At 38.7% G+C, this 16,217-nt stretch overlaps 1 protein-coding gene across 4 annotated transcripts in view; it reads right to left on the reverse strand.

The window, feature by feature from the left end:
* Window positions 1-1,484: 1,484 nt before the first annotated feature.
* The window catches only part of CYRIB (CYFIP related Rac1 interactor B), a 76,698-nt gene continuing 61,965 nt past the window's right edge, over window positions 1,485-16,217 (reverse strand). For 3 of the 4 annotated variants that reach the window (XM_015617108.1, XM_015617110.2, XM_033512454.1), the window contains 9 exons: window positions 12,563-12,684; window positions 10,799-10,904; window positions 9,645-9,781; window positions 8,938-9,015; window positions 8,727-8,843; window positions 7,525-7,604; window positions 6,268-6,394; window positions 4,621-4,691; window positions 1,485-2,274 (listed from right to left, as the gene is read on the reverse strand). In XM_015617108.1, coding sequence (XP_015472594.1) covers window positions 2,211-2,274; window positions 4,621-4,691; window positions 6,268-6,394; window positions 7,525-7,604; window positions 8,727-8,843; window positions 8,938-9,015; window positions 9,645-9,781; window positions 10,799-10,904; window positions 12,563-12,684 — 902 coding nt within the window. In that variant the 3' untranslated portion in view covers window positions 1,485-2,210. The remainder of the gene's footprint in view (window positions 2,275-4,620; window positions 4,692-6,267; window positions 6,395-7,524; window positions 7,605-8,726; window positions 8,844-8,937; window positions 9,016-9,644; window positions 9,782-10,798; window positions 10,905-12,562; window positions 12,685-16,217) is intronic. The other variant, XM_015617111.3, reaches the window with a different exon arrangement.

A 16,217-nucleotide genomic window follows, 5' to 3' on the forward strand; every position in this document is an offset into this window, starting at 1 on the left:
ATTACTTGTCCACCAAATAAAGCTGAGGGACTCGCACTTGCCTGGAGGTTTCAAGTCTCCTTCCCAGAACACTGACAACTCATGTTAGGCATAATCACAATGGTGCCCCACACGAGAAGCACTAATGCTTCCTCATCAGTGTAAAATGTGTAATTTCCCAGAGTTTTCCAGTTATTCTCAATTCCTTTTCTCACAGTTTCCCAGAGTGGGTAAGGCTGGAAGGGACCACAGTGGGACATCTGGTCCAAACTCTCTGCTCAAGCAGGGTCATCCCATAGCACATGGCACAGGATTGTGTCCAAACAGTTCTTGAGTATCTCCAGTGAGGGGGACTCCACACCCTCTCTGGGCAATCTCTGCCAGTGCTTGGTCATTGCATAGCGAAGTTGTTCTTCCTCATATTCAGGTTGAACTTCCTGGGCATCAGTTTCTGCCGAAGAACAGAGTCTGGTCCATCCTCTGACACCTCCCTACAGATTCTGACAGACAGTGATGAGGTCCCCTCTCAGTTTTCTCTTCTCCAGGCCCAGTGCCCTCAGCCTTTCCTTGTAAGAGAGAATCTCCTGTCCCTACACTGGACCCACTCCAGGAGCTCTATGTCTGCCTTGTCCTGAGGAGCCCAGAACTGGAGACATCACTCCAGGTGAGGCCACACAGGTCTGAGTAGAGGGACAGGGTCACTTCCCTGACCTGTTGACAGTGCTCCTAATCACCCCAGGACAGCACAGGCCTTGGCCCACAGGGCAATGCTGGCCCATGGAGAGCTCCTGTCCCCCAGGTCCTTCTCCACAGAGCTGCTCTCCAGCAGGTCAGTCCCCAGCCTGTGCTGGTGCCCAGGGTTGTTCCTCCCAGGTGCAGGACCTTGCATTTGCCTGTGCTGAATTTCAGACAGTTCTCTGCCCATCTCTCCAACCTGCCAAGGTCCTTTGGAAGGGCTGTAACTTTTCCCCTTCAATCCTTTCCCTCCCAAAAAAGCTTTCATTTCTTCACCAACATGTTGCTATAATTTGTTACCCTAAGAAGAGACATTATTTAGTATGCTGTGATTATTCAGATTTTACACAGAACAAATACCTAGATCCATCCTAGATCCAGCAGTACAGAGAGAGGGGAGTTCATCTCCCCACCACTGGTATGGAAAGAGCCCAAAGTGCAGAGTTGTTTCTGATGGCTGTACTGAGGAGGCAGCATGGGCAGCCCAGATGCAGGTTCTTCAGCAACGTCCACTGGGATCTATATGGATTGCACCAAGTTCCTCACCACCAACCCTACCTGAGTAATAATTCTCAGGGAGAGGGAAGCAGCACAGAGTGGAGAGCAAGAACCCTAAAATACACTAGGCTTAAGTCAGTGGATTAGGCAACTGGTTACTGGTAATGAAACAGCAGAGTTTTCACTATATAAAATTTATAAATTTATTTTTTTGTAAAAATCCAAAGAGCACGAAGACATCTCACTCAAAATACTGGTAAATCAAACCACACTTAGAAAAATGAAAGCTGATTTTATTATCTTATCCACAGCCAATCATTTGACATGAACATGCATACGTAATTTTGCTACGCACACACCACAGTTTAACGTTAGTTATTAAAGGTTAAACATACAACATACATCCTTACAAAAATGAGTCAAAATGCAAACGTAACTTTTAAACAAAACAGTTTTTACTCATTTAAAAAAACTTTTGTGTTGGGTACCATTTTGTACAAACACAGTTAATTTAAACAAATCTGCTTTTAGTTTCCTCATGGTTGCACATGAAAATAAGCTGCAATAGAAAATGAAGTCATCAAGGGATTTTTAAATAGCAGAAGTAGGCAGTCTTGCCATGCAGAAGAAGCAATATTAAATATTAGTTTTTCAAAAAAAGAAAAAAACCACAAGTTTAAAAATATTTAGTTCAAGTCACAAATCTTTCCCCAGTACAGAGAAATCCAAATGCAACGCATAATTAGCTGCCACTTAGAATGGCTATTCTGAAAAGTAGAAATACTTTCCAGAACTGATAATTTTCATTGATTTGGCACAGAAAAGAAGTCTGAGCTTACTTAGGTACAAGAAAGTGATTAAAAAAAAGGGTAAACAGGAAGAGAAAAAATAAAAAGCAAGAATGAACGAGATAGTAGTTGCAATCACTAAAAAAAAAATCTGTGCATCTCAGTCATTGCAGAATACTGTCTACAGCAGGTGCGAATTCCAGGTAATTGTTATTGCAACATGGATTTAATTTGCTTGGAGGTAGTCTCATCATTCAAATGCTTTGTTGTGTACCTAAACACAGAAATAAAGTCAAGATGAGCATAAATGCTATTGCACTTTAGCTTACAAATATGTTATTTCTTATTTTATGGCTCAACCTGACCATACCAGAGCAAAACCCTCAGCCATGGATCATCACCCACGCCATGGTCACTGAGAACCCAAGTCAGACATTCTGATCAGAAAGTGATATTACTAATCAGAACTATAACCTAGCAGCCTTGCACCAAGGGGGGCTCAAAATAAGCCTCAGCTGGACATTGGCTTTCATAGTAAGCTCACAGTACCACCTGTGACATCAGACTGAGGGCTCTGCCCCCAGGAAACATCTTCAAATAAGACAGCTTGAGAAACTCTTCATAATTTCCAGTGACCAAATCTTCCTAGAATCCCTCAATGACAATGGATTTAATCACTTTTCATCCTAATTTCCTGCCTAGTTAAGTGACTGCTGCTAAAACTGAAGAGCATACACATGTGCTTATTTCAGCTCCTTTCCAAAATTCTCTTAGGATAATAGCACACTTTTAAATCACTATAAAAAAACTTAGTTATCTCTATTTTTATAAGATATCCTCACTGCAGGCTTTTTGTATGATTAATTTCCCTGATCTTCCTTCCTAACTAATCTAAAAGGAAATAAAACTTACTTTGTAATTTAACATGTTAAATTAGCACTTTCATTGTTATCCACAACTGCAGTACTATTTTACTTGCTCACTTGATAAATATATAATGACTTTTTAGTTTCAAAGTTAATAATACTGTGGATTTCAGCACTTTTTGGTAATTTATACTTTCAACATATAAGCAGCCTAAGGTTTTCTGAAATCCTGAAAAGTTATTGCACTTGGTATGCTGCCCACGTGAAAAAGCTGAACATGATTACAATACTCAGATGAATTTGCAATTACAAAGAGCTGATTTCCCTCCAAAAGCCATACCACCTTCCATTTGTTTCTGAAACACATTATCTGTCTCTTGGGAAAACACAAGGACTTCTCACTCCTCCAGAATCAAAGATTTAGATTTGGACCTAATTTGTCACGATGACATCTCAAACCTGTTTTCATCACATGAGCACACAGCAGCTCACCCCTGCATCTCTTCCAAAAGATTCCTAACACAGTTTAGAAAAGATTTAAATATCCTACCCAGAGAGTAATCAAATGTACAAAGGCAGGACTGTTACAGTGTCCAGGCATGGAAAGGGTTGGAGCAGGGAAAGCACAGCTTGAGAGCATGGACTGGATTCACAGTGCTAACCACAAAGTGAGGGGTGTAATTAACCCACAGTTACGTGTCACTGCTCAGTGCAGCATGCACCTGAACTACACCTTCCATCTACTTTTGTAGTGTCAACAATGATGGGAAAAATGGACTACCAGTAAGGACTGATGATCATGGTAGCTGCAACCACAATAAATGAATCAGAAGTAAATGCTAATGCAGCATTTTCCCTCTGTGTTTTTACTGATCACCATCTCAAAGACTGATCATGTTATGAAGTTCAGAGATGATCATTTTAGTATGGAAATAATAACATGAAGTTTCAAATTAGGCATGGATTTTTAAAAATTTTAACTAATAATCTGAAACAACTTTGCAAAAGAACCCATCTACAATACTACATTATTTAACTTCTTACCACACCATGACACAAAAAATAAAATGAGGGCAAATGAAATTAAAGCATCTTCACTACAGATAAGGAAAACAAATCACAACTGCACAATTTCAGACAAGACAAACTAAAGCTTCCACATTCCAAGCAACTGCATGAGTAACAACACCTAGTTTACAGTTATTTGTTACCTAAGTAATAATACTTTTCCAAGTAAGGAAAAGAATAAAGACTTCATTTGCCTATCACATTTTTGCACTTTTTGCCACTTCTCCTATGCTGGACATCCACACAATGATCACATGACTGACTGTAGATACAGCTTTACAACCCAAATTAACAGGTTTTAGATTAATATACTGAATTAATCATTTTTCTTTATCTCTCCAATTAATGTGGCAAATTCTTGTCTCGTCTATTCTACACCACAGACTCATACCTTTATTTCTTTCTGAAGAGGAACAATTTCTAGTTACTTACCGTGCCATACTGACTCATTCTTAACCTGCATGCATGGAAAAAAACCTGCAAATTCACAGCCCTGTTAAAATACAGAAGTTTCTTCATACATCCCTGTCTCAAGATATATTAGAAGAAAAGCCTGCAATAATTACATTCACCTTTCCCTGTAACAGTCACTTAATACTTTGTTATAAAGAAAATGCCCTGGACAATTCATAAAAAACTCACACCAAAGCATTAAAAAAAAAAAACCAAGAAACAAAAAGGAGTACCTGAGAGCATTTAGAAGGCCTTCTACACTGTTAGGAGGCTGGTCTTTAAGAACTTTGATGCATCCTTTCATCTAGGAGTTAAAAAAATTACAGTTTTTTCCAGGCTAATACCTTCTGAGTTTACAGGAATATTTTCTATTCAGTATGTCAAAGATCAAAAATAAGTATTTAAAAATAGCAGCAGAGTAAAGACATGTTCTGGATATTAGAAAGGAATTAAGCTTTCAGTACTACATCTTCCTATCACAGACTGGCTTAGCTACTTAAGAAGCTGCATCAAGTGCATCCTCAGCAACTTTGCTGATAACACCAAGCTGTGTGGTGTGGGTGACATCTGGAGGGGAGGGAAGGCGTCCAGAGGGACCTTGGAGAGGCTGGAGAGGTGGGACCTGTGAAACTCATGAAGCTCAACAACTCCAAGTGCAAGGTCCTGCAACTGGATCAGGGCATCCCAAGCACAAACACAGGCTGGGCAGAGAACGGACTGGGAGCAGCCCTGAGGAGAAGGGTGTGGGGATGCTGTTGGATGAGAAGTTCAACATGACCCAGCAAAGTGCTCTGGCAGCCCAGAAAGCCAACACTGTCCTGGGCTGCAGCAAAAGAAACGTGGCCAGCACAGCAAGGGAGGTGATTCTCTACCTCTGCTCTGCTCTTTTAAGACCACACCTGCACCCAGCTCTGGTGTCACCAGCAGAAAAATGGCATGGCCGTGCCAGAGAGAGTCCAGAGGAGGTTCATGAAGATAATCAGAGGGGTGGAGCAGCTCTCCTGTGAGGAAAGGCTGAGAGAATTGGGGCTGTTCAGCCTGAAGAATAATCTGGGGAGACCTCAGAGCAACTTCCAGTTCCTAAAGCTACAAGAGAGCTGGAAAGTGACATTTTACAAGTGCATTTAGTGATGAGAGAGAATGACTGAACATTGTGGCTGCCTCATCCCTGGAAGTGTTCAAGATGAGGCTGGACAGGGCCTTAAGCAACCTGGTCTAGTGGGAGCTGTCCCTGCCCATGGCAAGGGGTCTGGAACTGGATGATCTTTAAGGTCCCTTCCAAACCCAAATCATTCTGATAACTTTTGCAGATGCAACTTTCAAGCTCTGCTTTATCACCCTTAAAAAATAATGGAACTGTGAGCAAAAATACATGTTTATCATAAATCCATTAAGAATTATTACATTCAGCCAGTGAAATTAAGACCAACTGTAGTTAATACAATGGGGTATTACTCCCTTTGAAATAACCACAAAAGCACACACAATAACAGCATGTATTCCACAGGCTTACTATGAAACAACAGTAAAAAGTCAGAAACTCAAAGTGTGGTGGGGATGGTGAACTGAGCTATTCACCAGTCAGTGAGGAACAATCCAGGGGCCATTGTTACCCTCTGACCTGGATCTTTCAACACAACCACAGCTTACAAATATTTCTAGACACTACCTGAATTACAAAAGAACAGATTTTTCATGACCCACTTACATATCTGAAGGTCTAGTTTGTGTTTCTCACTACTTAAATATATATTTTTGCTCACAGCTACGCGTTCAGCACCAACCCAGTGTATACATCTGCTACTAGAACCTGCAAGACAGAAAAGGAACCTACACACAATTTAAATACTCAGGAGATTATTTAGCAACAGTAAACTTACATCAATTTTTGAAGTTTTGGCAAAAGCGCCCACCGGATGCACGTGGTCATAGAGTATGATGACACCCACCATTACCCTCAGACAGAATGATACTGTTTCCTCATTTGTAAACCTGCTTCTATATTCACTGGAATTTAAAAACACAGCTTATTATCTATGAAACACAAGATAACAGTACATACTAGTAACACCCAAATTAAGATTAAAGAGAAAAATTCTACTACAAATCTTCAGAGAAAAAACAAACAAGCCCAACCAAATCTACCAGCCCCAAACTTATGCGAGTTTTCCTTATTCCCTTCAATAACCTGCCAAAAGTCAAATGATTGTTTAGAAAGTTGCCTGAAGATTAATGACAATTCTCAAGCTTAAAACAGGATCCTACTTCTACACCATTTGGGTTTTTTCAGGGATAAAAATGATTAAAACAATACATATTAACTTTGTCTCTGGTGCTTCCTACACTTTTCCCTGCCACTTTCTATCTAATACACACCCAAACTTCTGACTTAGGAAAAAAAAAAAAAAAGGCTGGCTGATGGACAACCTTTAACTGCTTTTTTAAATGGAACAGTCCATTCCTAAGAAGAGTGACTGTATAAATGCTTGGAGCTCTTAATGTACTCCAAAACAAATGTCCTGTGGTATTTGGATGGAAACTTATTTAAAAAGACATAGCTCATGCCCCAGTAATTTTACCAATAGAAAACTATTTAGAACACAGAAGAAACAGATTAAAAAAAAAAATCAAGGATTAGTCTGACTTTGGTCATACTCCTAGTGCCTCTCAAATGTACAAAAGACAACTGACTTCTTTCATGCCTGGGAGTTCCCTGTAATTCCCCTGAGAGAAGCACTGTCATTTTGTTAGAGCCATCAGCCAGGCCAGTCAGCAAGGACACACCACCCAGAGCATTGCCCTCAGCCCCTCTTTCAGGAGGCCCTGGGCAATCATGCTCAAATAGTCTATTTCTCTCAATTATACATGAGAAAACCACTTATAAAGAGTGCCAAGAGCTTGTCTAGCTTCCATAGCCATTCTATTTTTAAATATTAATATGTTCAGAAAAGTAGACCGCATGATTTGCGTGGCTGGCAAAATGAGACAAGGTGGTTTCATGTTAAAGTAAGCAACTAGGCTGGTAAAAAGGAAACATCACAGTCCCTAATTACTCCAATTATATTTCTTTCATGCATCACAAGTCAGGTCTGAAACAGAGGTGACTCACACCCAGCCCAAGCAGTGTTTGTACTCACGGGGTTTCCAGCATGACCCTGCACACGCTCGCCATGGTGCTTAAGCAATCTGTTGTGTTCTCTATTGGTAAATTTTTATTCTGCAGAAGAAGGTTAACAGTTTCCACATTTCAATTACTGTGAAATATTACACTACAAACCTAAGTCAAAGCAATTATCTGCTGGCATAGCAATGTGGAGCAATTAAAAATATCAACACAACTATGTTAAGTCAGGTTGTCCTTGCACTTTTTTTCAATGCTAACATAAAGATTAACAGTTTATAGAGCAAAGGCTACCACATGGGTTTTGCCTGCTTGTTTATAGTCAAGGAACTACACCCTTGACATAACTGACTTTTGGAAAGTTTTGAAGAAATCATTTAACCTGCTCCTTCAAAGAAAAATTTCTATAGCCAAATATATTCATCTGCTGTAATAGTAAAATTTAAAATTGTGGCAGACAACCATAACAAATAAATGCAAAATAAGAGGACAGTTTTCTTAAAGCATTTCAAGCATAAAGCAGAACTCAGGAAAAAAACAACATTAAAAGACAGATGCAACTTGGCATTGATCATGTAACGTACAATTATTTTCTACTAAGAAATAGTGAGCATTCTTTGCACAAAAATCATCAGCCAAAAATCACCACAGTAACAAGAAGGTATGCTCAGTACTTGTAGTGACTGGATTTTACAACCAATATTTATATAGGTAGTCAAGGATAAATAGGGATGTGTTAAAATGTTGAAATACTTTTCCAGTTCAGGTTCCTTCTCCCTTTTGCAATAATGTAGTATACTTGACTTTACACAGTGCAACAAAAGAGTCTTGGGAAGGAGAAGAGGAAGCTACATTTCAATTCCATTCCCTATTTCAAACAGAGAGAATAAAAATGTTTCCCTTTCAATTTTCCAAAATTTCTGTTCTAAACCACCACCACCACCACATTGTAGGCAAAATACTTACCTGTCCCACCTCCCTGTTTGAGGAAAGCCATCACTACTGATGTGACACTACATATCAACTTTTGGGGATGCATACACAAAGTGCCTGTCTGGAGTCCCTAACTCTACAGCATCTGGGAAAGACACATTACATTTCTTGAGGCTTCAAACCCCAAGTTTTATTTCTAGATGCCAGATTAGGCCTGGTGGAGGTTGTGTCTGGCCCTGCAGTGCTCTGAAGCACATTATCCAAGCCATAAATTTATACCCTTACCTCTGACACAAACTTTGTTGTGGCATCACTTAAGGTTTTCAACATTGGCGTCGCTTCAGCATAAAATAAAGACATTCTGTTTGCCAACTCGTTATTTACTTCATTTTCTCCCTCTGCCTAAAAAAGAGAAGAAAGGGTTTAGTTGTTCTGTACATGGAGAAGAGAGGTGGTAACAGAAGACTACATTACATCTTATCCAAGGGTTACCTACTGGGACATTGTTAATCCGCATACGGCTCAGAGTTCTCCTATAGTAGCTGAAGTCATTCTGAATAGCAGGATTTGTCATCTATGTAGATATGGAAGCAAAAGAGTTGTGAGAAATTCAAGAAAAGTAAGGACAAGTTTCCATAAAATACAATACACCCAACAAGAAAATATTCAACTTCCTGAAGTGAAACAAAAAGGCCTGTGATCTGTTGGGAGCTGGTAAGAGCAGCATAAAGCTTTCTGGTTTCTCAGATTCAGAACAAGCTCTGACAGAAATGAGAAAAGGAACAATCTTCTAAATACAAGCTGGAAATCAGTAGGTTGAAATAAATTGCTTTGCTAATTTGACTCCAAGAATCAGACCAGCAAATTAGTTATCATTTCAGCTTCCTTCTTTGCACACTAGCAAGAAAATAGCTGAACTATGGGTGTGCACAAGCTAAAAGCAGCAGCATTATCCCAAGAGATATGCCAAATTTGGGTGAAGAAACATGATTAATGTGAACTGAAATACAACAAGTGCCTAAAGCTAATACGATATTTCATCTGCTTTCCAGTTTAATCTAACTCTAGGTCACAAGAGCAAGCCAAGCATATTGGATACTTGAGTATCCACTGAACACTCTATTCCAGAAAAAACACAACCCAGATTGCTTCAGTAAACAGACTTGGCTTCTTTTTCTAGCCCTTCTGATTACAAGCTCTTACCTTGAGCTCATCAAATCGGAGTGTAAAGTGAAGAATTTCTGCAAACTGCTTAGCAAGAGCCTGCTCTCGCTCCAGGTGCTGTGTTGGGGAATATGGGGTGCTCGTCAGGGCTCCCAGCAGGCCCCGCAGTCCTGCCTCTGCAACAACAGGAGAGGAGCTTGCAACTTACAACTGCACCTGCTTCTTGTATCAATACTGGCTGATATTCTGCATGCTAGACCTAAAATATACAGCTGGCAACATACATGGTGATTAATAATAAAGGGACTTGATGAATTGCTTATCTACGTGTAAACTGCTGTCATATTTACATACAAACTGCGGTACACACCAGGTCTCATCAGCACTGACAGCCACAAAAAAACCTGCTTGAAAAGTTTTACTCAAGCTTTGTCTGCAACATTTGTGCAACATATTTCACTAATCTGCGTTAGTAGACTTCAGCCTTTAGGACAACACAGAATTCAAGAGGCACATAGCTGTAAGCTGAAGTCATGCCTTATTTAAGATAAATTTATAATCCAGCTTCCCATTCATCTCCTTGAGAAACATATCCATTTTATAAACCAGAACTTGCCTGCAAAAAAAGTTTTCATGTTTTAAACATGTTTTTTACAAGCTATGTTAATAAATTTGATTGAAAGTGAGATAACAACAGAAAGCTGGTAAAAAAACAAGTCTCATATTTTATCAGCATAGCCACCACATTAGTGAGTTTCAGAAGAGGCATGAAGCACCATCTCAAGTACTGCATGTGTACAAAACCAAGATCAGGCATTTCCACATAGCAAATTATTTCTGGTGTTCAGGGAGGAATAACAGTCGCTTTTAAGTACTCTTGGTATCAGAAACACAGACAGAATTAATTCCTGATTATTTAGTCTACTAACTTCCAGTTAATCAGCTGGTTACTGCTTTCCTTATTAAAGGAGCTATTAAAGGAGTAGAGGAAGAGTAACAAGGATGATCCCATTCTCTCTCTCCTCTCAGGTATCCACTGAAGCAAGTTAGCTGTCATCCAGTGTATGGAAGGAACCTGTGCAATAAGAGCTCTTTTCCACATAGGAATTGGCCTAGATGTGATCACACCTGAATATGCCAAATATACTGATTAATGAAGACAAAAAAACCCAAGTTAACACCTTTCCACTTACCTAGTCTTTGAGAAAATTCATAGAATTTCTTTAGTTTGCCTACTAGTGGAACAACTGCACCCCATGCTTTCTCTTGCAGCTTCTCATCATTTGGATGCTGTATTGCCTTAAATTAGAAAAAGAGAGAAGTATGCTTAGATTGGGAATAACTGATGTGCTGCTGACAAAACAACCCCAAACAACAAAACACAAAAAACCAAAACACCTATGCAGGACAATTGTTTGAAGAGCTAATAATTAAAAATCTACCTACTAGAAAGTTTTCAGTTTAGAGACAAGCATGTACTAACCCATGTCTGTTCCAAAAAGGTCTAAAAAATTGTGTTGAAAGTAAGCATCCTGAATAGGAAAACAACTTGGAGAGAGTATAAAGAAATGGTTAAAAATCAAGTTACTCAGGTAAGAAAATTTACATAACTAGATCTAGTTAATTAAAATTAACAACTTTACTGTGCTTACTCCAAGCAAAAAAAAAAAAAAAATAGTGATCAAAGCCTCATTTTAATGTTGGTATCTATCACTAATTCCCAAATTTGCAAAGAAAAAAAATTGCTGTGAAATTCAGGCTATTACAGTAGGATCATTTAAGCTTCATCAACAACACAAAGCACCACCAAGACACGGACTACACCACAGCTTTGAGGGATATATTTATAGACTTCGTCTTCACAGCAAACTTCACAGACATGTAATACCTTAAATTCAACCTCTCCAGTTAGCAATTGAAAATATACTAAGAAACAGAAATAAAAATGCTCATAACTCTCCTGCAGCATTTTCACCATCAAGTTCTTGATTTCAGGAACTGTTTCAGTCAACAGTGGGCTGTGGCTTGCAGCAGACTCCTCTCTGGTCCTAGGGAGTTTTCTTCCTGCCGTGTCTACCTCCTCCCAGAGAAGGATCTCTCCTACATCCATGGCAGCTGCAGACACACATTCCTGATCCTTCAGCCTGTCCCTGAACACGCTCCTTCCCTGAAGAACAAGTAAGCTATCTCCCCTCCTAAGGGTTTTGTGTGACACAGTTATCCCTCTTAAACCTACCTTATCAATTCTGAAGAGAGAAAAGCTCTCAAAGCTGAATGGCTTTGAGTATCTCAAATTGCTATGGAGTGAATAGAGACTCCTCTCTAATACTATTTGTTAAGGGTATGTTACAGTGAGTAACTCCTTCCTTCTGAGCTAAGCAGCCCCCATTGCTGCATGTGAGGAGCAAAGAAAAGGGGCTGGGAGAATATTTACTCCACCCTTTATTAAACAAAGGAAAAATGGAGTGATGTTCTGTACAGGAACTTTGCTTCTGCTCCGAACATGTACTTTAGTAAATAAAAGCCAATTAAAAGGGATTGAAAATGAGATGCCTTTTGTGTTAGGATTACCAAACCAGGCTTCTCCAGTTACTATACAAGTGGATGTCAACACTACCCAGAATTGCACTGTAGTCCCACCACGCTCTTTCCAAATTCACTATTAACTCAAGAGCTTATGTGGGAACACAGAGAAAAATCAGTAACAAAAACACCCCGAAAACTCTGAGAAACATCGTTTGCTATTACATATGTGGATTAATATGACTGAAACAAGCAACATCTGTTTTGCTGTTAAAAAGAAACATTCCAGAGCAGAAATTCAAGACAGTGATTTTAATAGACAACATGCTCTGCCAAAAGAGCTCCTGCAAGCAAAGTTAAACCCCAGCAGTATTTGGTTAGGATCAGACAAAGAACAACCACAGGTTGTGCACAATTGTAACATTCTAGCTCACCTCTCGTATTTCATGGCCAGCTCCTCTATATGACTGCAAGTCTTCCAGTATTCCTTCTGCATCCTTTAACACTACATTCACCTGATTATAAATTTCCTTTTCAGATTCTGTAGGTTGGGCATCTAAACAGCAGAACATATTAAGTGTATAGATATTTATTTTTAACAACAACATGGAATTTAATCGGCACACCATCACCTACAGGACAAATTCTTCATGCAGCAACTCATCAAGAATTTTCATTCTCTGAAGAGCTACTACAATGTATAAGGAACTCCAAGAGACTAACTGTATTCATATTAGTAGTCTCTTCATTTACCATCCCAAAATTCACCTGGATTCTATCTTCTTGACTTATTTAAAAGTGAGTTAGGAGAAAAAATCCTGATGAGTTTTCTTTATGACTATCATGTAATCTCACCTTGGGGTGCAACAGAGGTTCACTGGAAGAAATTTAGGTAAGTATTCAAAAGACACTCACTGCAGACAGCAGAGGAGGTGTCCATGTCTACTGTTATCCAAAAAAACTGCACCAGATTATTTTCTTTCTTGTCTGCCTCATCTTTAACTGCTTGGGAAAGAAGCCGTATCTTTTATTTCTAAATATATTTAATTCTCAAAACATTCTTCACTGCACTCATCTCACAATCAAAGCTGAGAACAAAAAGATCCAGTGTGAGCTTGTGTAGGACTTTTTTTTGTTCCCTGTCTTTAAAGACATGAGCTGTCTTCCATTCTTTTCTAATTAGCTAAGGGCTTCCCAAAAGTATATTAAGTCATAATTTCAAAAAGATACATATTTATTTTTAAAGAAATGCTATTCTGTAAGAAGTATGTTTTGAGAAGAATCAACAGAAGGTTTTAACCTTTAAAAACAATCACCTAGGACAAGAATCTTAGACATTGTTTACCCGAAGCAATTTTTTTTCTTTTAAAATACTGATGGAAGCTATAAGGTTAGTTCCTTTTAGACTTATATTTGAAAAAAAAAAAAATATATATATATTTGTTTGTTACTAAAGATCTTTTAAAAAAACCTCACTTCTCTGCTAACATGGGCAAAATATCTTATGGAACAAATATCATTGTATTTTAGCCCATTATTTCCAATGCCAAAAATCAGGGTATTAACAATAGATTCTTTTTTATAGGGAGAGACAAAAGCTATCTAAGGACAATACATCCTCATGACTTTGTGCAGTTTGAAGCGTCTGGAAAATGTCTTTTTAGAAGTGCTTTTTTCATGACCCATATGTATAACATCCAATGGAAGTTAGGTATATATTTACATTTAAATAAAACACCCACAGTAGCTTAGGGTTACACACTAGAAAAACATAAGGGAAAACAACGTTTGTATTAGGAGAAAATAAATTTCACATACATTGCATGTCTGAATTTTGCTGTAATTTTTGCAAAACACCTCTTATTTTTATAGTTTAATGCATAAAGAGTGGGCATTATTAGCAAATGTGCCTAAATATAGACCTTGCAACAGTTCAACTGGTATTTTGAAAAACATGAAGAATTAGCACAGGTTAAAAAGAACCTGGACACTCCTTTGAAGATAAATAAATAAAAGAGCAGCACATTGATTAGGCATCGAGTAAAAATGGCCAGTGCTTTTCAGACCATCACAAAGGTCACATAATTTTGAAAGCTGCTGAAGACTGCTGTAAGAAATGAAGACAAAAAATGAGGGAAAAGAGCAGACAGGGAAGCACCAGTTGACTGGCAGCAGTTCATGCACGAACATGAAATGTTACAGTGAAATACAGACTAAGACACGAAGCTCTGTAGCATTCCAGATTGTGTTGTTAAATAATGCAATCAAGACTTGTCACTTGGATTGTCTCACACTGAGAACATCTCCTGCCTATTTAATTTTTCATGCCATTTTTTCTTTACCCTGTGTAGTAAGGAGAGTTCATTTTTTCAAGATTGAGAGGGACAGAGCAGAAGGGCTGAGAAGAATTCATTTCAAAACCTGCCAACAAGCAGAACAGCTGCAGTACTATGACCCTCCGTGTTTAGAAATGAAAATCATCTTCCAGATACTAATCTAGGTCTTCACTGGACAGCTGGCTAGGCAAATCAACAGCATCATCACCTCTCTTAGGGTAGGATGAAATCAGCCAACCACTATATTTAATTTCCTTAAAATGTTCCAGGAAACTTAAACCAATGCACATTGATACTGAATTTGTTGGGGTGGTGCTTTTTTTTTTTATTCACTTGTTTGTTTTGATTATTACAAACTTCTAAATATCAATCTATTTGAAAACCAAGTAGGAACTGAGTTACTTCTTTTGGTATGTATTGAATTTTTAAAATTCAACCTAGTCCTCTCCAATAAAAGACATCTGTAAACCTGATTTGTCCCAACTCATTTCCTCTGCCATCTCTAAAAGAGAGGTCAAATTTAAAAAGCAAAATTTAAATTATTTTATAATCCCTTCACAATAACATTTAAAATATTATTAGAATAGAATTAAAAGGCATGACATTAAAAAAACTTCAGAGCCTAATGCTGGCTGACCCAAAGCAAAATTGGTTTATTTGCTACCCAGTGCTGATCAGGGCATTGTATTCTGAAATTCCATCACAGGGGAAGAACAAGGGAGAGCTCCCTCTTCCTGAGCACTGTTATCATCTTGAATGGATGGAAGAAGCATTCCTACATTATGGGAATAGCACCCCTCAGTATGTACCTGAGGGCTGAAGCTACAGGACCTTCACTTGAGAACTGTGGAACTCCTCTTCCCAAGGTGGAGTGCACAGAGCAGGAAAGGGAGTTGCACTTCTGGAGTTACTCTTGGCAGCTAAGAAAAAGCAGTGCCAGGCATCCTGACAGAAGGATGAAGGACATACAGTTTCATGGATTTCCCTTCTCCCCTGTCCATTTAAGTTCCTGCTACAAGGCTACAACAAGGCTGTGCTTTTATCAGCAATGCTCTCCATAGAAAGAACAAACCCATTAAGCACAGCACAGCTCACCCATATGTTCTGAGGTTTGATATTGTGGCCACAGGAGCTGACCCTCTGGTTACTCCGGGCAACTCTACTATTTTTAATCCAATAGTAAGAAAAGGGAAGACTGAGTCTCTGCAAGTAAATGGGAGTTCATCTTTAAATTAATTTGTGTTTGTTTAATCACATTCATCAGAATGTCACTGCTCTAGAGGCAATATACACTTAGAATTCAGAATGCTCACACAGTAATGTATTAGAGACAGAAGAGGAGACTTGAAACAATATACAAACGCTGTTATGTGAATTAAATACTACAAAAGTCAGACAACACATTGCATGCGGGGAACACACACATTTAGTGACTATTAAAATAATATTTGGCTAGCCTACAGAACTAGTAGAGAGAGAAATTTGGGGTTAAAAGTTTACACTGAACAGCAAACTATTTAAGCTGACATTTTTCCCAGGGAAGAACACATCGAGTCATCTGAAAATGTCTGGGACAAAACTCACAAACAAGGGAAAAAAATGCTAGACTGCTGGAGATGAAATAATTTATTCATCTCTGTTGGCATTACTATGGAGAATGCTGTCTCTGTGTCTCCTCTGAAACCTGGCCAAGTCCTCTGGAGATAATGCAGGATACTGTCAGTGCTAGCTTGATATCACCATCTCTAAGTAC

The sequence above is a fragment of the Parus major genome, chromosome 2 (genome assembly GCF_001522545.3).
Source record: "Parus major isolate Abel chromosome 2, Parus_major1.1, whole genome shotgun sequence".
Classification (NCBI taxonomy): Eukaryota; Metazoa; Chordata; class Aves; order Passeriformes; family Paridae; genus Parus; species Parus major.